This window comes from Cornus florida, unplaced genomic scaffold (genome assembly GCF_030987335.1).
Source record: "Cornus florida cultivar Cherokee Brave unplaced genomic scaffold, ASM3098733v1 CherokeeBrave_3.0.0_Hap2_Chr05, whole genome shotgun sequence".
In the NCBI taxonomy this organism is placed as follows: domain Eukaryota; kingdom Viridiplantae; phylum Streptophyta; class Magnoliopsida; order Cornales; family Cornaceae; genus Cornus; species Cornus florida.
Window position 1 is genome coordinate 94,238,577 of NW_026775575.1, and position 26,571 is coordinate 94,265,147.

The 26,571-nt window shown below is 34.0% G+C and overlaps 2 protein-coding genes and 1 non-coding gene across 5 annotated transcripts; 2 read left to right on the forward strand and 1 right to left on the reverse strand.

Annotated features, from left to right (window-relative positions):
- LOC132310366 (uncharacterized) lies at window positions 1-776 on the forward strand. The gene has a single exon (XM_059808546.1). It carries the CDS (start codon window positions 154-156, stop codon window positions 580-582), a length of 429 nt encoding a protein of 142 aa, XP_059664529.1. The 5' UTR covers window positions 1-153; the 3' UTR covers window positions 583-776.
- Window positions 777-4,614: 3,838 nt separating this feature from the next.
- Window positions 4,615-24,848, forward strand: LOC132307720 (trafficking protein particle complex II-specific subunit 130 homolog). 3 transcript variants are annotated; one of them, XM_059805554.1, is made up of 22 exons: window positions 4,616-4,744; window positions 4,829-4,915; window positions 6,285-6,514; window positions 8,047-8,228; window positions 8,967-9,150; window positions 9,473-9,563; window positions 11,290-11,450; window positions 13,735-13,824; window positions 13,941-14,102; window positions 14,454-14,515; window positions 14,754-14,844; window positions 17,432-17,595; window positions 17,934-18,147; window positions 18,590-19,135; window positions 19,241-19,453; window positions 19,641-20,034; window positions 20,139-20,235; window positions 20,337-20,421; window positions 20,946-21,135; window positions 22,841-23,139; window positions 23,996-24,086; window positions 24,229-24,848. In XM_059805554.1, the coding sequence occupies exons 2-22, from the start codon at window positions 4,852-4,854 to the stop codon at window positions 24,402-24,404; spliced, it is 3,786 nt and encodes a 1,261-aa protein (XP_059661537.1). In that variant the 5' UTR covers window positions 4,616-4,744; window positions 4,829-4,851; the 3' UTR covers window positions 24,405-24,848. The 3 variants fall into 3 exon arrangements, with proteins under 3 accessions (XP_059661539.1, XP_059661537.1, XP_059661538.1); XM_059805555.1 differs by having other exon boundaries at window positions 4,629-4,697; XM_059805556.1 differs by having other exon boundaries at window positions 4,615-4,915; window positions 20,145-20,235.
- A 721-nt stretch (window positions 24,849-25,569) lies between these two features.
- Window positions 25,570-25,641, reverse strand: TRNAQ-CUG (transfer RNA glutamine (anticodon CUG)). Its single transcript has one exon. It is a non-coding gene; the product is annotated as a tRNA-Gln (tRNA).
- Between the last annotated feature and the right edge of the window lie 930 nt (window positions 25,642-26,571).

A 26,571-nucleotide genomic window follows, 5' to 3' on the forward strand; every position in this document is an offset into this window, starting at 1 on the left:
TCTTCCTAGTCCGTGTATATTAGTCAAATACGTATGAGCCCAACCTTTCTGAATTTGTAATGTAGTCTTTCCAGAAAGACAAAGTCAAACTATGCATGTGTCAGTGTATACATATATATACACATATATATCTATATATATAAAGCAACACATATGCTAACTAGTCTCAATAACCCCATCACCATTGACCATTTCATCTCTAGCTCACGAAGCTTTACAAACTCGTACCTTCTTCAGCTAACAATGCAAAGAATCCCTAATAAACAAGCCTATGAGAAGCTCCAGCTTCTGACAAGGGCGTCATCGATGGCCGGAGACAGGACCGGCACGAGTCGGGGTTGCCAGAACGGTAGTGTGGCGTCTCCTAGGCCTCTTAACATGTACAGACGCTCATCGTCCCATAATTCAAGGGTGGTTCAGAGTATCCGTCACGTGGTGCCGCCTACCGGTAGGTTGAGAAGGCGTTACGCCGGCAAAGAGGTTGTGAAGAGGGCTTTGACACCACCAATCCGTCAGCCGACCCGGCGGTGGTGGGACTTCCGGCCAACGCCTAGCCGCCTCTCGACCATGTCCACGGCTTAAGTATTTTAGTCGATTTACCAATATTCTACAATTGCAAAGAGAGATTTTGTAAATTAAGCAGTGGTTCCAAATTTGTTTGTACATCATTTATAAATGAAATTGGTTATTTTTTAAGTTTGTGTTTTGTTCATCATACATTGCAAGTCAATAATTAGATGAAATCATAAGCCACTTCATTGCTACTATTCTGGATTTCTTGACTGCCCAATTTTATTTATTTTTTTTTAAAGATAACTGATTATCTTGAGATTTGCTCCCACTAAATCCCCAGCACCGTGTAAAGCGCTCCTTCCATATGGATTATAAAAAATTCGTTCTTTCACTCGTGTGTGACCTTAAGAAATTGTTTGTACTAAAAAAAAATTAAATCTTAGTCTTAATATTTTATGAGGTACCAGTATAAGTGACTTTTTACTAAAACCCATTCCTTGAGAATTTCACTGCACATATGTGTTTTGAAGAATTTTTAGTTTTAATGATCTTAACATTGAATTTCTAATAAATTATTCTCCTTCCTTGGGTAAAGAATTTCTAATCAACCTTCTTTTAACATAAATATTCGTAAAATTAATGGGTTGGGCTGAGCTATTCGAAAACAGTCTATATTCATTTGCAATGTTGTAAAAGGGTGTTAAAAAAAAAATGGTGTTGATGATCCATAAACGTATTAGTTATTATCTTGGAATTATTATATATAAATGGTATTAATAATCCATATTACCTTTATAGTCTTATAAGGTTTAATTTTTGTGCTTTAGTTTTCATTTCAACAGGTTGCTCCTTTGGTCTTTTCATAAGAATGTGATGTGAATGACAGATGTAACGGTTAGGTGGTCATTTATTCAAAAGTTCAAACTGTTGAATAATGCTGTATACTCATCCATTTATACTCATGTCACTTCATATTCGGATTCAATGTGAGACAAGTCTCCCTTTGTAATAACAGGAAAGAAGGAGAAAATGAAACTACATTCTTGTCACATGGAAATTGAGGTCATTGGTGAGCCATGCCTCAGGAAGCATGGAAGCAAACACATGACACAGATCTAACACAATATGAACATGATTATATAATAAATTTAAGGACACATAAACGTCAGTATTGATGTTTTACAAAATTGTAATATAATATATATTATTATATATACAAAACACATTTTGCTCATTTTATTCAAACTATCTTGAATGAATCACTAATTTGAACATTAGAATTTGATGTTTGTTGCTTTTGTTTTGTTTTGTTTTTTTAATTTTATAATATTGTTTAATTAATTCATAAGATAATTGAAAAATACATTGGAATTACATTATTTTAAAAAAATTAAATACAAAATTAGCTCGCCACGTTTTGGAAGTATTTCAAACTTATATTTACCTCAATTGACTCCAACTAAAAAATAGAAATTTAAATTTTAAGATACTTGTAATTATATTTCAAATCTGTTAGCATCCCATATTCAATACCGACACAATACCGTTGAAAGAATTGAAACGCGTTTAAGAACATTGTGAATGGAGGCCAACAAGTATTACCAATGTGGAAAAAGAAAACGTGTAACAACATTATGAAATGATTCCAACTTGAAAGTGAATTATTGGGTCTGAATAGAGGGGCTATAACTAAAACAAATCTTATTTGATTTTTTATTTTTCTCTCTTGGTGCACGAGACACCTTTGCAATAAATATAATCCCGTGGGTTTGTCCCCTGGAGTCAATGCTGCATCAAACAAAACAAGTACCACGAGACATCAAAACATCAAATCACTGCATATCCTTAAATCCCACTTGAAAAACATCTACCTAAGGGTTTGGCAACTGCTTTTATATCTCTCTCTTTTTATTTTCCTTTCTTTTTTTCTTTGCTACCGATGTATTGTAATAACAAAATACCGATTCGTATTTGATAACTTATGTTTCAATTTGAATAGTGTTTTATTTATTTTCGAAAAAAAGTCTAAAATTAAAAACTCTAAATTGGTGTTTTTTTTTAATGTTTTTGCACTATAGCTATGCCCAATGTCCGATAAATAAATACTCTAAGTGACGTCTTTATCTAGTTATTTTATTTTTTAAACTTGCAAGTTGCAATTTTTTTTTTTTTACCAAACATGTTTTTGTTGTTGGACTTGCAGCTTGAATTAATGTGCATAAGATGGACATGTTCAAATTATTATGGATCTGTTCACTTAGGGTGTGTTGCGAAGATGAGTGACCCAATAGACCTGTTCATCTCCTTTTGGAATTGTTCATCTTTAGTAGTTAGCTTCAAATAATAATTGAAATGGTAACTCTTTGTAAGAAAGTTATGTAATTATTGTCTAATAAATAATTATATTTAAATGATTTGTAAATAGAGATTGGTGTGAGGGAAGATAAAAGAGAATAAATATGTAAAGGGTTTAAAGGAGAGTGTTGTGAGGAAATGAGAGGGTATATGTAATTCTAGTGTAAAGATGTAGCCTCAAAAGAAATAATGAGTGAATGAGTGAGACTTTAATATCTGGTTGTATATTCTCTTCCTTAATTTATAATAATAAAATATGGACGTAGCACTAGAGTTTGGGTAAATCATGTAAAATATTGTGTTATGGGCGGATGTATTTGATTGTTATTTTCATATATTCTTGTTGGTTAGTGTGATGATGATACTTCTGTGTGCATGAGTGAGTTAACTCTCAACAACAATCGACCCTTTTAAATTGGGGTCCTGCAGAATGCCACCTTATGCTTTCATTGAGTGGATTGGTGGGAGTTAATATTCCTAACAGTTTTCATATGTTTTGCTTTCAAAATTCTTGCAACAACATTTTACGTTACCAAATATGTTTTCAATCACTATTAAATACACTACGCAATAGTTTTTGTTTTTGAAAACAAAATCAGAAACGCAAAAATTGGCCTACAGGTTCTAAATGATTCAATATGTCTAACATATTGGTAAAATAAATTATAATCAAGGTTCCGTTTGTTTGGACGTAAAATATTTTTTTTATTGTTTAGTGTTTAGTTGTCATAAAATATTTACGAAGAAAAAAATAAATAAAATTTAACAAAATAATTTATCTATCAAATTTCGGCAAGTTATTTTACATGCCCTGTCCGATGGACTCGACCTCAACCTCGACGCAAACCTTTGCCAAACACCGACAAAGTAAAAATAAAATAATATTTTACTTGAAATTTTTTTTTCCAAAATGAATATTTTACGTTAAAACAAATGGAGCCTTAATGTAAAAATATCTTTCTCGAAAAAATATTTTATTTTTTCAAATAAAATATATTTAATTAATTAATTAATTAATTTATTTTGGTAAAGGTATAGGTAGAGTTTATCGGGTGAAGTATATTAAAATTTATTTTTATTAAATTTTAATATTTATTTCTTCTTTAATATTTTAAGACAACAAACACCAAAAAATATAATTATATTTTAATAATTTGTATTTTTTACAACCAAACAAACAAATATCAACATACAATAACATCAAGTCAATGCCCAATGAAAAATATAACCATGTAATTGATTCACAAAATACAAATATTTTATAATTAAGAGGCTGCTTTATTGACAACATTTATAAACTCTCTCCTTATTAATTAATTTGAATAAAGATGAATATCATAATTTGTGTAAATAAAGACAAAAATAGAAGGCATCTTATCTCAATCTTAAGGTAATACAAGAATTCATGTCTCTTAAAAAGAATGTGACCTAATTGTGGCATTTTTCCAAACCTAAATGTATTGCCAAGTTATTTAAAATATTACTTGAATCATTCGATTATATGGTCATAACAATTAATTTAATAGGGTATACTAAAAGATTAAAAGAATTGGGAGATTGAAAAAAAAAATAATTAAAAAAAAAAAAAAAAAAAATTGAAGTAAGAATATGATGAAAACACACACTCTGTCCGTGGTGTGGATAGCACAACCTCGCAGACAAACACTTCCTTTTAGTTTGATTGAGTGATCGAACGGCTCTGATGAGATACCCCACTTATCGAGATGGAACACGCTGTACCAAATCATCGAAACGTAAATCTCAATTCCTAACATCGGCGGAAGCAATCTGCCATGTCGATGATGCCGTGCTGTAAATGAACCAGCACAGTTAAAAACTCACTCCCTCTCTCTTCCCCGTCTTCCTCTCTCTCTAGGTTTACACTTCAACTGTTCTAATAACTACTTGCTTTGTTTTGTTGTTTGGGTCTGTACTAATCGATCCGCACTTCGCAAATCAGCATATGGTTTCGCTTGATCGGTGATGGCGAATTTCTTAGCGCAGTTTCAGTCTATAAAGAACTCATGTGATCATCTCGTTATAGCAGGTAAATTCTCATCTCATTTACCCTAATTTCCATTTCAATTTTTGATTTCGCATTTGAATTTCGATTTTCAATTGTATCCAACAGATCTTATTTTTTGAGATTTCCATTGAAACGGTCTTTCTCTTTGTTTTTGGATCATGTGTGTGATCGTGAAATTATATGTTGATTTATGACGTTTACTGTCAGATTTGGACTCAAAATTCAAATCAAATCAAATGCTCTATCTATTCACTTTAAGAGTGCCTATAAAGAATTATCTTCTTAGTGCAGTATCGTTCATACAAATAGTAAGAGAGTCCTTAAATAGCTTTCAATTAAGAATAGATTCATATCAGTATATGAAGTTGATTTTAGTAAAAATGTATAGATCATCATTGTTTCTTACTCTAGTGTCTGGTGGTATGAACTTTGTTATACACACAAACTCGGAAATGTAGTATGTTTTGTTGTTTCCAACATCATTATGATCATCATCATCTTCCTTGATTTGGTCCTATTTGAATGGAAACCTTTCGTACAATGTTGTTTCCAACTAATGACAATCACAAGTGAGCTTTGAGTTGTGTTTAATTCACCTTGTTGAATGCCTTGTATTTGTGATTGAACCAGTTCCCATGTCCGTGGTCATGTTGTTTGGGACTGGTCTTTACTGACTTACAGTTAACATTTGGATGAATGCATCTTTTTGGTCATGGCAGACAATTCTTGATGCAGTCAAATGTAATTCTTAGTGGTAGAATTGTTTTATGCTTTGAAAGATGGCTCATATTGTGCCTCTTTCTGTCGTTTCTCCACTTTTCAAGGAGCGATGAATCAAACTGTTGTTATGATTTCTAATAGTTTCCAACTTGTGCTCACATCACATGTATGATCTCTTTTTTTTTTTTTTTTTTATCTTTCCTTTATATATATATATATATATATGTATATGTATATATATTTGGGAGGAAACTCTTATTTCCTACTATTAGTATTCTGATAAGTATGGTTAGTTTAAGCTCGTTTGGCTCATGTTTCATTGAGGGAAATGAACAGCACAATGTATAAGAAATCATTTTCCTTGTTTGATTACCATAGGGAGAGAAGAAAATATGATGGAAGGAAATGAAGAAGTATTTTTACATGCCATTTTCCTTTTCTCATTCTAACCATTTTTAGAATTTTTACCTTTTAAAGTTATTTAAGCATGAGGGAAAGTTTCCCTTCCCTTTACTAAGTCCATAAACTAAATGGAGCTGTAGGGAGTAACTTGAAGTTTTTGCTCCTCACACACACAAAAGAAAATTATCTTTTGTTTTCCCCGAGCATTGTTTATGCTATCATGGATCTTGTTTTTTGTTCCATAATTTCAGCATGATTTGTTTTACAGTTGAAGATGTGAGTGATTTGTGGCCTGTTGTCAAGAAGGGGTTTGAAGAGCAGTTGCCATTCAAAGTCGCTTGTTTGAATAACAAGACCCGTAATCCCGTGTTTGTGGAGAAACTCACTGCCGAGTTCATATTAACGACAGATTCGAGACTTCGTAGTCGGTTTCCTCAGGAGCAATCATTATTTTGGTTTCGAGAACCATATGCAACCGTGGTTCTTGTTACTTGTGAGGTAGCTGGCAATCTCTTTACTTTACCAGTTTGTCTTAATTATCACATTCTCAGTGGCTTTTAGGTGCTAGTGTTGTGTTAATTAAGGAGCATTTAATTTATTTTTGTTCTATACACCTTGTAACGGTGTAATCCGCTTGAATCTTAAGAATTTCTGAGAGCTTCTTTACAATAAAAAACTTCATTGCTTTTCTATTGAAATAATTATTATGGCTAGTCCAGATATTCCTACAGTCACAAAATTAACCTGAACTCGACGTGCATGGTTCCCTATTGGTCCAAAACCGCACAACATAAATCACAAAATGCCTTCTTCTTAAAACCCTTTTAAATCTAGCTGAACCATAGATTTTTTATTATTATTATTTTTTTTTGGGAAAGGCATGTAGGTGGGTTCAAACACCACCTGGTTGAGACTGTTGAGTTGCGTATTGTTTTCTCCCAAATTTGGCAACTTGGTTGTTAACAAAGTAGGGGAATTTTAGAAGTGGAGATTTGCAGTTGAGCGTGACATGAAGATGAGTGGTGACCTTGAAATGCGGTGAAATTAATCAAGGATTGGACAACATTGGAGAACTTATCCTATGGGTGATACTTTGGAGTATGGAAATGCATTAAAAAAAAGGGTCCAAAAACACCTCATCCTTCGAATGAACGTTTCTATATGTTACTTTTGTTTTTTAAATATGAAGAAACTTTATTCTATTGTCTTTTAAAAAATTATCAAAATTTTTGTAGATGTAATATTTTCTTACAATTATATATATTTTTTCATACTTCCAGCACACCAGTGGTTTAGCGGTACCAAATCCCTACTTCCCAAAGGGAGGTCAAGGGTTCGAGCCTCAGTGGAGGCACGTGTGTGTAAGTTCCAACTAAGGAAAAAAAAAAATTCATACTTAAAGAAAGTCACATATGACGTCAAGGGTCCAAAATCACATATTGACATCTAGAATTAAAAATTCTATTAAATTATGGGCACGCCCAATATGTATCATACACGTCCAAGAGTGTCTTTAGGGAGTTGGTATCTAACATGTGTCTAATATGGATGTGGCTGATCTTCAGAAGTGTTTGTGCTTCTTAGCTTGGAATCTATCCCATCTTACACTTCTGAAGCCTATTAATGGGTTTCAGAATTCTTGCGATAAAAGGATAAAGAAAACTAGAAAAACTAAAAACAAGTAGAAGTAATAGAACTGCATAAAAGTCTTCCTACGTATTATAATGCATAAATAACTCAAATTCTCTACATAAAACTTGAAAAAATACAAAAACTGTGCCATTATCACAAACCCCCAATTTGACTTGAACTGCTAAAAAATTAATCAAATATGCCTCCAAAAAATTATTTGTTGTGGTTGAATCTTCTTTGACCGAAGGCCATATTTTAGGACACATTACCTAATCAATTTTGTTCGATACCATCTACTACTGAATGATAGATGTGTGGCAATTATTTTCCCTTTCCATTTTATTTTGTGTCTTTTTTATTTTTCGACTCCATAATTATTTTCTCTCTCTCTTGCATAGGATCTTGATGAGTTCAAGACCATCCTTAAACCACGGCTGAAATTGATTGTTCAAAATGATGAACGGGAATGGTTTATTGTATTTGTGTCTAAAGCTCAACCCCACAATGATCAGGCCACCAAGCTGGCCAAAAAAGTATATGCAAAACTTGAAGTTGATTTTAGTTCAAAGAAGAGGGAAAGGTAAGCCTGCTGCTGCTAATTATATGTCTTCTTTTGTTTTTCTTAATTATAGATTGAGTTTAATTTTTGAATAATCTAGTTCACGTGTCATATATCCACTAGATACTCTTCCTTTCAGAACAATTATCTTTTTCTTTTTCCCCTGTGAAATTCAGAATAGCTATCTTCATTAAGATCTGAGTGTCATCATTTAAATTTTTTAAGAGAAAAATAGGAAATTGTAAGTGTCACTAAGTTACGTTGAGGATTATTTTAAAAGGTAATCAATTTTCAAAAACTTGATTTTCATCACTTCATGGTTATTGTCCTTTCAATCATCATCATCATCATCATAATCATCTTTATCTTATTCTTCTTTTCCTTTCCGGTGTAATTACCCCTTTCTATTTCATTGCATTTCTGCTAGATCCTCGTTCTGCCTAGATTCCTTTCAAATTGAAATGGCTCTTTGGCCTGGATCTGAATCTCAACAGTGTTGTGTTTGAGTCATCTAAAAGATTTTGGCCCACGATTGGTACAAAAAGCATCATATTTTGACTAACACGATTTCATAAGGTTAAGGTCAAGGGTGATTTTAAAAGATTTTGATAAACTGAAGGGAAATATAAAAATAACAGAAGGCATATTTATTTTCGAATGTAGTAAAATGCAAGGAGTACTTACAAAAGCCTCTTGTTCTCCCTGATGGTCTAAATATTATTTATTTATTTATTTATTATTATTATTTTTTTCACTCAGGTGCTGCAAATTTGATATACATGGACTTGAAGCAAATTTCTGGGATGACTTGGAATCCAAAATAGTGGAATGCATCAGGAACACACTTGACAGGCGTATTCAGTTTTATGAGGATGAGATTCGCAAGCTCAGCGAACAGCGCTTCATGCCCATTTGGAACTTTTGCAACTTTTTCATTTTAAAGGTAGTTGCAGGGGTAAAACTATCCTTATAGTGACTAAGAGATTGTAATGTCGGGCCGCTTGGCTGTAAGGAGATATCTTACTTGAGTATTTTTTATTTTCATGCTCCCTACTTATGTAAAACTTAGTTGAATTATATAGCACATCTGTAGAAGTTTTCTACAGAAAAGAAAGAATATGCCTCCCATTGAACATAGGTGGTGGCCAACTAACATTAACTTGTGTCCTCTCGGCCATGTGCTCATAATTACATAACATTCTTATTCAGAGTATTTTCTTTCTAGAATATTCCGAGTTATCTAGTGCTTTTTTCTTTATTTATAGGAAAGCTTGGCTTTCATGTTTGAGATGGCTCATCTTCATGAAGATTCATTACGTGAATATGACGAATTGGAACTCTGCTATTCGGAAACAGGTGCTTAATGTTTATGTTTCATCTCTTTCTGCCGTCAATGTATATTATGGTTATTCTAATTATGTTTCGAATTCCAGTTGCTTCTGAAATGTAATAGGTATCATTTACCTGTCAACTATTGATGGTGTCTCTAGAAATTTGACTGGTCTTAGCCTGTATGTCTTTTATGCATATGACTAATGGTAGTTCTCTTAAGGGGAAGAAAATCCTTAATGACTAAATATGAAGATAACAACGTTGGTCATTTCTCTGTCATTTGAAAAGACGGATATAAGCTTTGGAAAGTAATTATGTGGGAAAAGGTTCATCAATAAGGGGCCCAGGAGGAATAATCCAATATATCATTTATTGAAGTAATCATTAGGCTACTAGTTTTTGTTTTTAATATACTAATATAATTTTATTAGCTCAATTGATTTTTTATAAGCCACCATTAAAAATTACCTTCAGTTAACATATCAAAGGGTTGACTCTTCAGCTGTTATTACTTGATGTTTCATGGGAATTTGACAATATAAATTTGTTCCATTTTATTGATTCTTGTCCTAAATTTTTTTCCCTTGAGAATGAATAATTTTCCAAGAACATTTGGCTTGAGCGTGATAAATTGTTGCATTGTAGGAAAATTGTAGCAACTGGGAGGTCATTTTCTCTTAATGATTGGGTGGTGAGATGCTATCTGGAAGATTTACGTACCAATCATCTTAAATGAAATGTCATTTTAACAACTCAATGTTAGCTCCGGTATTTGAATTTACTTATTTTGTTGTGCTATAAGGGCCGTAATTCCTAACGACTTGTGTTCTATATGTTTCACCATTACCTATGCCCTGTTTGACTTCTCCTTTAACTAATGTTGCCTTTAATCAGAACCTTATGGCTCTTTACTGGTGTAGTCATTGTTCCTGATTAGATGATGAAACCATCTGTGAATTTTCTCATCCTGGAATCAATTACCACGGCCTTGTTCTTCTCTTGCATGCTCATGAACTTGTTGCTTCTTTACTGTCAAGCAGTACTCATGAAAGATTATTTTTTCTGTTTTGTTCAACATACCCATCATTTAGTTCCATAAATTAAGGCTGATTTAGTTTTGTTGGGACTTTTTTCTTGTTACATTTCCCCTATAATTGAATTGGAATGTGTCGACCACACAACTACCCGGTCATCATATGCTTCATAGAACTTGTTTAATCTGGGCAATTTCCTCTTCAATCTCGCATTTACGAGTGAGTCAAGATCATGCAAATACTCTCTGGGACTATCCCGACCGACAATCCTAGCAATTCCCTTATTTCTATTTTTTAAATTTTACTAGGATGACACTACATTTATATTCCATGTTTTCTGTGTCAGTGACAAACAAAATAATTGGACCTTTCATGTTATGCCTGATTATTTAGTTATTTACTCATTTATTTATTCAAGAAGATGGGAGCTCAATGTTGTCTCTTGTAATAATTTCAAAGCAGTGTGAATTCTCTTGTTTAACTCCATTTGTTCTCGTGCTATTTCATGCTTCAACTCAATGTACCATTGTTATTTATATTTTGTTTCCTCAGTTGTGGTGGTCATCTTTAGGTATATATTTAAATGCTTTATTATGTTTTCATTGATGATATCAGGACCTAGGCTTCTTAAATATCATACTACTTGTAAATTGTTAACCTTTTCTCTTTCTTGTTTTGTTTTGTTTTGTTTTTTCTTTCTCCCCCATGTAATACAGTTAATAATATGAATGGGAAACAGAGGGACTTTGGAGGAATGGATCGTGGTGATGATCAGGCAGCACTTGTCTCTGGAAACAAACCATTAACACAGATTGTTCAAGATGATTCATTTAGGGAATTTGAATTCAGACAGTATCTGTTTGCCTGTCAAGCAAAGGTGTGCAAGACTGAGAAATAGTGATTAACCTTAGGTTGGTTGTAGATAAGCCAATTAGCTTTCTTATTTCACATAAACTGACACATCCCTTTGCTTTAATCATGTGTGCTCCTTTTTTGTGTGAATGTCTTTTTCATAATAAGTTTTTCATTCTACACGGATGTGAAGTATTAGTTTGGTCAGTTATTTGGCTGTCAAGGTGCATTGATTGAACTCGATTGAGAATGTACTTAGCATATAGCAAACGATAAATTATTTCTATATTTAGGACCATAGCCATACTTGAACCGAAATGCCTATCATGTCTTTCATTGCTATCTCACCTCATCTTGATTTTAATCTTCCCCTTATGTAGCATTACCTTTAATGTGGATCATATCACACTTTTTCATTTGTGTAGTTCTCTGTATTCATCACACATTGCTAAACAATGTTTGTCAACTTTCTCTTATCTCATGTTTAATTGTTGCTGCTTATATCATCTCACAAATGTATTGCATTCTAATGTTATCCTTTCTTGTCCTAGCACGCTTTTTTTTTTTGATGACGTGGGACTTTTCCTACACGCTTTTATCTCAATATTCAAATTTTGTTCATGGTCATGTTATGAATTGGTTTTTTCTTAATTGCCGAACATTCTGTCCTAAGTATGATTAGTCTATTGACTGTTTAATAAAAATTTCCTTCTACTTTTAACATACATGGTGATCACACTTAACTTAGCTTGCTTTAGTTGCACCAGTAACATCATCTCCAAATTCTCATCACTAGGATTAATTGAATATGTTCATTCTTGGGTATCTGTAAAGTTCCTATCTTCACTACACCTTTTTTTGTTTTCTGAGTTTTGTTAAATTTACCTTTCATATATTCAATTTTATCCCCACTTATCTTAAACACTAATGATTATCTCACTAAGCCTCTAATTTAGCAATTTTAAAACTTTAGTTTGATTGATTTTATCAAATAACAAATGCATTAGACCCTCATCCTAAATACGTCTAATTAGTTCATCCATAACTAGTGCAAAAATGTAGGAACTTAACAGCGATAATAAAAGATGATGTTTGATAAAATTCAACGGGATTGATACATTGGCCTGTAATGATATTGGCTCTAAGGCCTGATGACACCGTTGCATAAAGGTTACTATTTTAACATATTCATTTTAAGTTGTAACACTGGTGCGTTTACATATTATTGATACATATTTTCTATCAATTAGTAAATTTAAAAAATAATCCTTTAAGGTGTCTTTGCCAACTGATTTAAAAGCAAAAATAATATTTCCAATTTTCTAAATACCAAAGATGGAGAAGAGAAACTGTGTTTGGCCACTCTCTAGATGTTTCAAGTAAATATTTGAATGAACTTGCCGTACATGGCTCTGGAAGCAAGCCAAAAAAGCTTCAGCAGCAGCAGTCCCAAGGCACTAAGTATTTAATTCATGGTTCTTGAGGCAATCATGACATTTTCTTGAATGGTACTTAGTTAACTAGCTAAAGGATAAAGATGATAATAATAACTATGAAGATGGTTATGAAAATATTTAATAGCTTGGGAAAAAAAGCATGTCATAACTGTCTTAGAAAATATATTTGTTAAGATTTATTTAATGATTTATATTTCAATATTTTTGTCCAAAGACAATAGATACCCATGGATGCACCGTCTAGACGGGTAAATTTATATGCACAGAAGGTAAGAGACAAAGAGGCCAACTGAAACTCATGTGGGATGAAGTAATTAGAAATGATCTTAAAAAAATTGAATATAATAGGAGAAATGGCTTGTAACAGAAAAGAATGGAAAAAGAGAATCATGTGGCTGACCCCATTCATATGAGATAAAGGCAATGATGATGGTATTAAATCCTTTTGTTCCTCTTTCCATGATGTTATATATTAAAATTTTACAAGCCACATGGACATGTATGTCTGTGTGTGTGTGTGTGTGAGAAAGAGAGAGAGAGAGAGAGGCTCATTAATCATAAAATTTGTTTAGTTCTTGAAGTACAACCCTTGTGTGTGTCAAAAATTGCTTTGTTGAATAAAAACATTTTACTGGCAAGGCCTCAAGAATTCCTCTCTCTTAATTAGTACAATGGATGCAATATTGATATGTTCATATTCATTGGCGCCTTATTTTCCCTAAGTTTTGTTTCTTACACTAGCTTCTTATATTCGATGAAACTAGATACATTTTGTATATTTCCCACACGTCATAGGGATTCTTATATTGCGGTATTTGAACTCTGTCTCAGTACTGTATCTTAACTTTGCAGCTTTTGTTCAAGCTGAATCGTCCATTTGAGGTTGCATCAAGGGGTTACGCGTTTATAATTGGCTTTTCAAAGTCATTGGCTCTTCACGAGGTATTCCATATTCTGTTTAATATCCACTTACTCCAGTACTACTATTTTGTGTAAAGCTTCCATTGAAAGAGTATTTATTATCAGTTCTTTTAATTCTTTCTTGGGACTTTTTCCAGAATGTATTACCCTTCAGTATGCGTGAAGTTTGGGTAATAACTGCCTGCTTGTCTTTAATCGATGCAACTGCTTCTCATTATAGTGATGGATTAGTGGCACCTGATATAGAAAAAGAGTTTTACCGCCTTCAGGGGGATCTTTATTCACTATGCCGGATTAAGGTAAACTTCTGTGTGTTTCATAAATACATCTGGAAACTCCATATATGGTCCTCTCTGATATCTTAATAGGCAAGGGTGCATAATATAACTTAGGCGAATAGAAGTAATTAAAATCTGTTGGTTCGACTCAGTGGAATTTGAAGAAGATAATGGCTCTACCATTGATGATTTTCTGACTGGAGGACATTAGTCTAGTTACATTGCTGCAGCATTACATAGTAACTACTGCTACAATTACCATGCACTGTTCTTATAAAAGAAGAATTAGCATGCATTGAGTTCTACTTTTCTTTTTTACAAGTTTGCTAATTAAGCTATTGTTTATTGAAATGTATTAATGGATGTGGGCAGTTCATGAGGCTTGCATATTTAATTGGTTATGGATCAGATATAGAAAGAAGTCCTGTTAATAGGTACAAACTCAACCTTTTGCTTTCAGATTCTGTCCTTATTTGAATTTTGGGTTTTGTTATAGTATTCTGAAAGAAATTGCTTAGTTGCATTATTGAAAGAAATCGGGACAGAATTGCTAAAGAATTTTATTATTATTATTTTTTCTGAAAATTGGAATTACCAAAGACTTCCTTTCATATTGGCACTTCAGTTATATTTCTATCTGGGTTTTAAATGTCTTCTCTTTCTTTTGAGCAGTGCTTCACTGAGCATGCTGCCGTGGCCTAAACCAGCAGTTTGGCCATCAGTTCCACCTGATGCTTCGTCTGAGGTGCTTGTGAAAGAGAAGGTGAGTTTTCTTCACAATATTGTCAAATAAACTAAGAATATGAACCTTGAATTGGATATTTTAAGGTTACATCAACTGTTAGTTTGTTAGCTTTCATAACTAGTGATTCAATTGATTTGCCAATTGTGCAGAATGAATCATAACAGAAGATAAATAAGTTCATCACATCTTGGGACAAAATAGGCCAGAAAACTTCTTGTTTGGTTTGACAATTGGGTCAAACTAGGTACTCTCCACACCAGAACGTCTACCCGACCAACCATAGTTGTTAAAGGCTCAAGGCGCAGTATAGGGTGCGAGCTTGATCGAAGTAAGGCGCGTGTGTAATAATAATGCATGTTTAAACATATGTTGTTATATAAATCCAAAATCAAGCACTAACGACAATTAATGTATGTAATGAACCATAAATTTATGAAATTTGTCAAATACTTCATAAGGTAAAACTTTATGATATATCATAAAAATATTTTAGTTTAGTGGTCATTAAATAAAAAAGTACTCCCTCTGTCCCAAAAAAAATGTCAATCTTTCCTTTTTGGGCTGTCCCAAAATAAATGTTCACTTTCCTTTTTCAAACAATATATTTTACATCTTTCCATATATGTCCTTGGAGTTTAAAATTTCAAACTTGAATATTCAAAACTTAAAGGGCAAGTTAGTAACTTTCTAGGGAGACAATACATGGCCCACATGTCCCCTTAAAAATTTCTACTCCCCAAAACGGACATTCTTTTTGGGACAGAGGAAGTAAATGATTTGAATAAATGATTAAAAATACAAGGCGCGCCTTTTATTGAACTTGGAGCCTATTGAAAACTGTGAGCTTGAGGGTTCTACGTGATCCTAGCACCATGTAGTGTGGTTCAATCCTTGGTGTTGTCTAGAATGTTTAATCCTCGTATTCTTAAGCATAATTTTATTTTGTGGATTGCAGTTCAAGAAAAGCTAGCCACTCTGGATAGCCCTTCCATCTCTTCACTTAGCATCCCCAATGCTAGCCCCCTATGCCTCTCTGCCTTGGAAAGTCACTCTCATCTTTTCTTTCTTTGCTAATTTTGAAGCCCAATTTGGAACCATTTTCAGCTCCTTTGTGATTTCTAGACCCCTTTCTCAAACTAGAAGACCCTCATTCAATGGACCTCTTCCAATTGCCACAACTCTTCTAGCTTTCTCTCTCAGAAACTAGTTCTTGCTGCCTCAGTTTATGCAATCTGGGGTGAGAGAATCAGCAGAATCTTCAGGAATACATCAAAATGCCCCCAAGCCTTGATTTAATCCATCACTGACTTCATTAGCTCAGACTCAGCTCCTCTGCTCTAGGAGAAAGCAAAGCTTCCTGAGCCCTATGTTACATGGACTCTTCAAAAGTAATTAAAGTACCCATATCCAACACACATTGCTCGGACATGGGCATGGGATATGCGTGACACTTTAGGTTGGACATGCACCTAATAATATGTCCAATAATTCAATATTATTATTTTATTGCTTTCAAAATGAGTGAATTGCCTATATTGAACATTGCATTACATAAAAGACATTATTTTACTTTAAAACATAAAATAAAAATATTAAACAATAAAAATATTTAGCATTATCTATGTGTCTTTTCATTAAGAGATTTGACACGTCCGATGCATGGGTACATACCCAAGTCCATGTAACATAGTCTGAGCCACAGCTGCTAGGTGGAGCCTAGTGCCTACCTAGCTCAGTTATCAGACCTCCAAGGAAGCCTCCCGACTAATCTTGCATTCTTTGTTGCAGAATCTGCTGCTTTGTATCAAATGATTTCATGTTGGTTGCTATATAGGTAGTCCTAGTTTGCAATCTGTTTTCTTGTTTTCAGCAGCTCTAGCTGCTTGTTTTTGCCTTTTGTAGGCCAGATTGTACAGTTTCCTTTTTCTTTTCTTTTCTTTTTTTTTTTTTCTTTTTTTTTTTTTTTTTTTTTTTTTTTTTAAATTTTAAATATTACCTTCAAAATGTATTTGACACAACTCAAATACATCTATCTTTATCTGCATGGTGGCCCTTGTTAGTGGCCTAACGAAATGGCCCATTGATTTGGTCCAGACTGAAGCTCCCATGAAAATATATCAATGTCTCACGTTACTCACAAATATGTATCTTACATGATATTCTTTGTTCCGCATGCTGGAAATTGGAATTATCTGAGTACCATGTTCTAAACATCTTCTTCTTTTGAAAATTGAAACTACTTATCTGAGCATTGCTTGTTTGAGGAAAGTCAAATCAAGTGTGATATATATATATATATATATATATATATTTTTCTCTCTTTCTTGTCTTTCTTTTTTCATTCCTTTTTTCTTTTTCTTGTCTATAGGTAAGCTTGTAAAGGTGAAGTATTTCACGGTAGTTTTTTTAACTTTTTGCAAGAAAATTGACATATTCACATCTAAGTTGACATGTCAAAGTGGTTTTAAAAAATGTTGAGGCATTCTCAGCAGCAATCCCTGCTCCAATAACCATTATAATAATTATTTAGTCAATGCTAATTCAAGTTTCATTTTTGACTAAAAAGGCTACTTTTCGTGTATTCATTGTTTGTGATATTGTGTAGTTGATTCTTCAAGAAAATCCGAGGGTCAAGCATTTTGGTATTCAGAGGAAACCATTACCTCTAGAACCATCTGTACTTTTGCGTGAGGCTAACCGCCGAAGGGCTTCTCTCTCTGCTGGGAATTTGTTTGAAATGTTTGATGGTCGCTCAGTTGTTATTGATGGGTAATGTTAATTTAAGAATTAAATTAAATGTAGCGCTATATGTTCTTCGAATAAATTCACAGGGAGAGTGCTATTGCCCAAGCTAGTTGGTTGCTTCCAGTGATTTAACTTTGAATATCCAATGAGCTGTTTCCAATTGCCATGGGAGCAACCAAAACAGCTGGCTTATAGCTATTTCTCTCTTTTAATTGCTCAACAAGTGTTCTATGAAAGTATTTTTGAAAAACGTGGTTTCTACTTTTCTTTCCTTTTTGTGTTTTCCAATTATAATTGTCTTCTTTTGTTGTTGGATTCTGTGAATTCTTTTGAGCTCTTATACAGTTGTTACATACTGACAGCTCAGGTCCAGATGGATCCTTAAAGATGTCCCCATCACCTAAAATAAATACGATTTCCATGTCAAGGACTAATTCTTCACCAGGAAACTTTGAGAGCTCAATAGATCGACCAATGAGACTTTCAGAGATCTACGTTGCTGCTGAACATGCTCTGCGGAACACAATTTCTAATCCTGATCTATGGAAATCATTGTCTTCTGTAAAGGAGTTTGAGGTATTTAAAATAGCGGACTCTAATATATTAAGTTTCTTCTTAGAAAATGCTTAAGATACAATACTATTAACATTTGACACATACTTCTGTATTCCAATCTCAGTTGTTTAAGATTAGATTTAGTTTCTCTTGGAAGTGAAATTGTTTCAAAAGTGCTGGATTAATTTCTATCACTACCTCTTATTGAAGATCCTGCATCATTTTATTTTCCCAAAAAATTTGGGAGTTTCCGTTCTTTACGTACTCTTTAACTGAGGGTTACAACTAAAATTCATTGTTAACCCCAAGGGTAAGAACTTGGCCCTGGTTCCTCAGGAAGCATCAGGTCTAAGGTTCGAATCCTCTTGGGTTTTTGGGTATTGTGTTAATTTTAAATACATTGATTGTTGAATGTTTCTCTCTTTTTCTCATTTTTATGCAATCCTGGATTTTTTCTTGTCAGGAAAAATATTTGGATCTATCAAAGGGCGCTGCTGACAATTTTTATCGTTCATGGTGGAAAAGACATGGTGTTGTCCTTGATGGTGAAATTGCAGCTGTCTGCTATAAGCATGGGAATTATGATCTTGCTGCAAAATCCTATGAGAAGGTATGCGCTCTTTATGCTGGTGAAGGATGGCAGGATTTGTTGGCAGAAGTTCTTCCCAATTTAGCAGAGTGTCAGAAGATGCTTAATGATCAAGCTGGCTACCTGTCATCTTGTGTGAGGTTGCTCTCCCTAGATAAAGGCTTGTTCTTGACCAAGGAACGGCAAGCTTTTCAGTCAGAAGTTGTTCAACTTGCACATAGTGAAATGAAACACCCTGTGCCCCTAGATGTGTCCTCATTGATCACATTTTCTGGCAATCCTGGGCCACCTTTGGAGCTATGTGATGGGGATCCTGGTACCCTATCTGTAACTGTGTGGAGTGGCTTTCCTGATGATATAACTCTTGAATCGCTTAGTCTCACTCTGAATGCTACTTATAATGCCGATGAAGGTGTTAAGGTATTCTTCTTAGTTACAAGTTGTTACCGATATATTTAGCACTCAGCAATTTATGTGATGTGTCTTTAGCATTCCTAATGGCTTGATATTATATCTTATTTTCAGACAATAAGGAGCTCTGAAGCTACTATACTAAAGCCTGGCAGGAACACAATCACCCTTTCCCTACCCCCACAGAAACCGGGTTCCTATGTCTTGGGGGTTCTTACTGGGCAGATTGGTCACTTGAGATTTAGGTCTCATAGTTTTTCCAAAGGGGGACCTGCAGATAGTGATGATTTTATGAGTTATGAGAAGCCAACTAGACCCATCTTAAAGGTATTGTTTCTTTTGTTTAATAGATGAAATGGAATGTTAAGACAATAACAACAGTTGGCATCCTTAGCATACTTTCAGATTGCTATTTTTTCTTGCAGCCTGCATTTTGACTTATGAAGTAGTTTTTTTTCTGAGGAACCAAGTTACATATTCATTGTACCATCTAATAAGGTATTTCCATATTCAGGTGTTCAAACCAAGGTCACTGGTTGATCTTGCTGCAGCTGTTTCATCTGCTTTACTAATGAATGAACCTCAGTGGGTTGGAATAATTATAAAGCCAATTAACTACTCCCTTAGGGATGCTGTCTTGCATATTGACACTGGTCCAGGTTTGAGGATCGAGGAGTCATATATCATTGAAATGGAGAGGTATGCCAAGGAATCACATATTTCAGGTGACTTGGGTTACTCAGATGATGCTAAAAATGATGGCTCTTCTACTGTTACTGAAGAATTACAGCAGCTAACTCTTCAGGATGGTAGAATAGAATTGCCATACTGGGCTAGCAATATAACTTCTGTTTTGTGGATTCCAGTGCGTGCTATTAGTGACAAGTTAGCTAGAGGAACATCCACAGGTTAATAATGATATAAATTTTTGGTGGTTTCTATGTATACATGCATGTGATGTGTAAATTTTTTGTTGCGTTCAACTGCTTAATTGTATGTGACTATGTTTTAGGAGCAGTGTTTCCCCAAAGACAGAGTGTTGTAGATGGATTGAGAACAATAGCTCTGAAACTTGAATTTGGAGTATCACACAACCAGACATTTGAAAGGCAGGATTTTTTTCTTTCATTTTTTCTTTTAGATTCCAATGCAGCTTGATTAATTTTATTTTTGTCCAAACTTATGTGACACATTTGATATTGATTTACAGGACCATAGCTGTGCATTTCACTGATCCTTTCCATGTGAGCACACGTGTTGCAGACAAATGCAATGATGGTACTTTGCTTTTGCAGGTATTCTTTTCAGTAGTGTTTTGCATTTCATCTGCACGCTAATATAATCTCGACTGCATCGTGCAATCGTGTACTGTTGGAGCCAGCTTATTATATTACTTTGGCACAGGCTAGCCCAATGATGTCTAGGTAACTTTAATCGGTCTTTGTGAACTATTGTGTTGAGCATAAATCTCTTAGGCTACACTATGAACTATTGTGTTGAGCATAAATCTCTTAGGCTACACTATGTAATATGAACTGGGTCACTTATGAACTAGCTATCTAGGTTTAGCTGACGCTTACCTCTTGAGCCATGCATAGTTTGAGGTTAAATTGCCAAAATTTTGAATCTAATTTTATAATTTTTTCCTTTGAGACACATTGTTAGAAGAGGAAGCCCTAATTTACTGTGGCAATTTATGGTCCTGTGGAGTTTAACAGTTCAGAGCTTTGCATCCACAATTTTTTTTTTTGTTTTTTTGTGCCTCATGATTTGGGTCATCTTACATCCGAAGTCTTGGATTGGTCCATGCCTCTTTCAGGTGATACTACACTCACAAGTGAAGGCTTCATTGACCATATATGATACTTGGCTGGATCTTCAAGATGGATTTTCTCACACTAAACATGGTGATGGGAGACCAACATCCGCCTACTTTCCGCTTCTTGTTTCCCCAACATCGAAAACTGGAATTCTGTTCAGTTTATGCTTGGGGACTACAATCGCTGAAGGTATATCTAATTGGTTTTGTTGTTTTACAGTGATTATCACGTAGTTATATAAGTACATGGAAAGTGTTCTAATTTTATATGGACGTGCAGCTTTGGTCAAAATTTTCCTAACTTCGAGATGTGGACACAAACCTCTATATGTGTGCATGTGTGTATAACCTTAATTACTGGAGAAAGCATCAATTTTAATAAACGTCTTGCAAAGGATTGCATAACACATACAATTCTCTGCACCTTATACTAAATATATAAAGGTGGATGCAATTTTAGGTGTCCAATCTGGGCTTAATTATTGAAAAACATGTTAACTATGATTAAGAAGAAGTGCCCTTTGTACCATAGGTATTAAGAAATCCTTTAAGAGTTGAACAATTAACTTAATAATAGTATTTTGAGGTGTATCAGAAACACAGCATTTGGATGGCTTGATGCAAAGAATTTGATGAATCCATTTTTTTGTGTCACTAGAATGGCATTTTTGTTTCTATCTAATCCAATTAATAGATTTGCTGTCAATTGATTTCAGAATTGATTAGAAATGAAATAACTTATTTATAAATAATTGACAAGGAGAATGGAACTTATGAGAAACTATACTAGAACAAAATGCCCGTCAATTGTTCTATGATTTATTCATAGAAAATTTTGATATAAGTCAAAGCCCAGTTTTAACAACAGCGGATGCAGCTAAAATGAACACAATTGGTTCATTATAGAAACATTTTAAAGTGTGATGGCAAATATAATAATAAAAATAATCTATAACCCCCAAAAGTTCCATTACATGAAGTTTGAAACTTTGATGCAATTTACACCTGCATAAACTGAATACGAGTATAACGTAATAGGTAGTAAAGACTATAGAAAATCATTGAGAACTTTACTTCGCAACAATAGCAGCAACATCAACAGTAGTATGGACATTAAGTTCCTTCCCTCCAGGTCAAACTTCTTTTTTATGTTCATACTTGATATGTCAAAGTTTGATGTACTTTCTTTTTGGTGGGTAAGACAGATGTATGCATAACTTCTTGGCAATACTATTGTATGTTAAGTTAGTTATAAAAAATATATATATATATTGCATGTTAAACAGTTGTTGGACATTTGATTTAAGGCCAACTGCAATCATTTGAGTAACTAAAAACCCTCTAAGTTGGGACAACTGCAATCATTTGAATCCTAGAAATAGCACCCTTCTTTTGTCTAATCTGGTTTCTAGTTGTCAGTTGTATAATTTTGGGGTTCAGGGAAGTAAAACTTAGCAGAATTGATAGCTGTAAATTGAAGAGAATGAAAACGCAAAAAAAGGAAAATTAAAAAGAAAAAATAATGGATATTCACAGCAGAAAAATTGGACTTATCGTAACTAAAAAATTGAAATGTAGAAGGTCGAGACATGGATTTTAAAGTTTGTGTTAATATATCTTCTACCAATACTTGAAGAAGAGCCTGATCTCGTTGCTTGGAATGAGTAGAAATAGTTGGGGAAAAAAAAAAATCTGATAATGTTATGCATTAATCACAATAACTAACTCAACTCAACAAAACTTTTTGCCAATTATTTGGGTCAGCTACATGAATCCTAATCTGTCATTCTGCTCGAAGGCCATTACTAAATTACTTCATCAATTGTCTTGTTGCAACAAGTCTTAAATGCTCTGTTACATTTTAAGCAAGCAAAATACTGCACTTGGTTTTACAGATGAAGCAAAGGAGTTGCATCCAGATAGTATATTAAACATCAGATATGGAATTGCTGGTGATAGAAACCTAGGAGCCCATACCCCGGTTGCTGTGGATCCCATCAGACCCGAGGATGTTACAAATTCTTTGATCTTTAGGAGTGCTCTTGTTTTGCAGCGGCCTGTGCTGGACCCTTGCATGGCGGTTGGTTTTCTTCCTCTTCCCTCAAGTGGTCTCAGAGTTGGCCAGCTTGTTACCATGAAGTGGAGAGTTGAAAGGTTAAAGGATTTTCAGGAAAATGAAGTTCCTGAAAACAATGTAAGTGATGATAACCTTTTACCTTCTTTTTAAATGCTCCAACTAAAATGTCAGACTTTGGATTGTGGAATTCTTTTTTCAATCTTGATTAACAAGAGTATTATCCTGTCAAATTGAGACTGTATATTTACCATGAAAGAGTCCATTCACCCCAATCCAAGTTGGTGTCGTATTATGGAAAGGAAGTTTCCCTAGATGATGTTTGATGAAATTGAAAATTTTAAGAGCTAAATTTTAAGGGCTTACATTTTAAGTGCCTCTTAACCTATTATTATAAGTGGTATCTAGATCACATTATCAAAGGTATCAAGTCGAATAAGCACTTAAATATGGTAAATTAAGTTATCAAAACAACACCTTAGTCGTCTAAATGAAAATACACGGTTGATGAAATAATATACACTTAACCTTTTCCCGGGGAAATGACTGAAGTATTCTTAAGTTGATGTCATCTCTTTGCAATAAAGTACTTTTATTCTCATGCTTGGCAACTGATCTTTTACCATTGTATCGAGCAATAGACCTTTTGTTCAAATAAGGCTAAAAGTTAGGCTTTTTAGCCAGTCTGCCTCTTCCACCTTCTTCAATTATTGGGAACCACACTACGTAATGCCAATCAAAATAATTATATTTATTTGGCATAGTCTCTAGATGCTGGGAGAAAAAAATAACAAATTGAACCTCTGTCGAGAATATGCAAAGTTTTATCAGGTATAAATCTTAAGAAATGTCTGAGATCCTACTTCTTGTGTAAAGTAAGCTTTGTGGTGCCTCTTTAAGGCAAATTGCAGCTTCAAGGAATTCCTGTGTACATCTTTTCAATCCTGCGTATTGTTTTCTATTCCTCGTGCAACAGGATGAGGTGTTATATGAAGTCAATGCAAACTCTGAGAATTGGATGATTGCTGGAAGGAAAAGAGGTCATGCTTCAATTTCCACAAAGCAAGGTATCTCAATTTTTTAAAAAAATTTAATTTATCTATTTTTGGGTCTTTGTTCAAGAAATTAAGTTGACATCTTTTTTCGAACCAACCATAGTATGATATATTTTCTTCTACATCATCCTGAAAATCTCTCATAATATGACAGGTTCAAGGATAGTCATTTCAATATTATGTGTGCCGCTGGTGGCGGGATATGTTCGTCCTCCTCAACTGGGCCTGGCCAATGTGGATGATGCAAATATAAGTTGCAACCCTCCCGGACCTCATTTGGTCTGTGTCATGCCTCCAGCTCTCAGCTCCTCTTTCTGCATACCAGCGTGATATACTTGAGGCCATCTTTGATTTAACACACTTTACAGGTGGACTTGGTTTCCCATTCCATAAGAAGTTATAGGTATAGAGGTATATTTCAGGTAGCCAATTTTGATCATCTAAGAAATTTGTAAATCTGTACTTTTTCCATAATTGAAAATTAAGAAACTGGGTTTTGAATTTAATTCGGGTTGGTGGTTCTTAGAGTGCTAAACTATGCGGCTGTTGTGTAATCTCTTGGCTCTTGCAGAATGGACTTCTGGACTAGTACAATTGTGTAGACTGAAAAAATACTAACAATTTTCTTTCAAAAAAATTTATTTGTAAATGCTGCTGAAGTGCTACGTTGTTGTTCCTTGTAATATTGTGATGTTAGACAAAGGCATCCTTGTGCTTGTAAATTTTGTGGCTTGAATTCTCCTTTATTCAATGATTTCTATGTTTTCTTCGTTTTGTTTTACTTGTATTAACACATTATGCTTACAATTACATTGCCCCTAGAGTTTTTTTTTTGAAAGTTAAATTGAGTTGGTGATTCTTTCTATAGCTCTTGGAATTTTGATCGACTCTTATTATTATAATAATAACAATATTATTATTTTCCTTTCTTGGGTTGCTCTCGCTTACCGAGCAGAATATATTTCATAAACTGCCTGATGTTCTGGCTGGGGCTCGACCAGTTTTTCAGATTGGGAAACGAGAAAGGCAAGCCAATTTGAGCTCACGCATAAGAAATTTTTACATAATCCTAGTCAATCTGGAGATTCAAGCAAATGTGTTACCTTTATTTTATTTTTTGCTTACACATCGAGTTGTGATTGACTAGTACTAAATAGTCTTGAATCATGTAATAATTTTTTCGATATTTTTTCTTCTATGTAATATATATAAATATATAATTTGTAGGTGTACCAACAATCCGAGAGTGGTTAGGTTGGCCGTGGCCGCGAGAGTTGAAAATCTTAGTGCTCATCTTCCGTACATAATACATATGCCCTCAAGATAAACATATAATGTCGAAGAAGTTTCCTTCCGTAGTCTCTTGTTGACATATGAGGTATTTGAGTGAAGTTTGGTTTGAATGATTAGAATTGTGATTTGTTGACTTTGACGTCAATAGAGAAAAAGGGAGCCATGTCCGACAGAAGTCAACAGTGGAAATAAACATAAAAAAAGGTCCCACCGAGATTTGAACTCGGGTTACTGGATTCAGAGTCCAATGTCCTAACCACTAGACCATGGGACCTTGATGTAACAAATGCGAAATTTTTGGTATATAATCAAACATTTTATAGTGATAAAGACACTGTTTGGAGACTCGCCGTCAATATGGATTTTAAAGTACACCTTTGCCAAATCTTCAGCGCTCATAGTTACTAAAAGTTGACAATTCTCACAATGTGAAGGTTTTTAATTGCATATTTACAAGTCCAATCCGCTCAAGTTGCACTAGTTTTTTCAGATTTCTTAGTCCAAGACCATTTGCTTACAAACCACTTTGCAGACTCACTATATTTCGAGTTCATCCAGTCAATAAACCAAATACCCACCCACCCAAAATTACACACACTCGAAAGTGATGGTGTCTTCACCATCTCTTTGAAGGTAGCACTAATTCTCATTCACACACCGGATGAAATGCCAAGATATAAATAAGTTAGAAACTAAATCCACCCTTAAATGACTAGTAATTTCTTGAAATTCATGTTTTCACTTTCGATAATAAACCAGTAAGACCATTACTTAGCCTAATAGCGTGTCAGGAGGATCTAAATACTGTCCTGCATATATATATATTGTAAATGCATGGTGACTTATTCCCCAACATGCTCATTCATTCTCCCAACCGTGTCTCTTTCAAGATTTGTGGGATGCCAACCCCTCAACAACCAAACCCTATAATTTATTCAACTGATTGATACTCATAAAACCTAATTTTCCTCCATGGTCACAATTCAAATCATTGTCAACTCCTAATTAAAATGGGAGAAATTTTTGTGTAACGCATGGTACCAAATTATATAGTAAACACTAGCTAAAAAACATGTCATATTTTGTTTAATAATAGAAAATAATTATTCAATGTGGATACTATAGTGTTGGTTATTTAAGCTTACTAACAGAATTAGTAGTACTGTTTTACCAATCAAATCCCTCATGTAGGTTTTTATTTTTA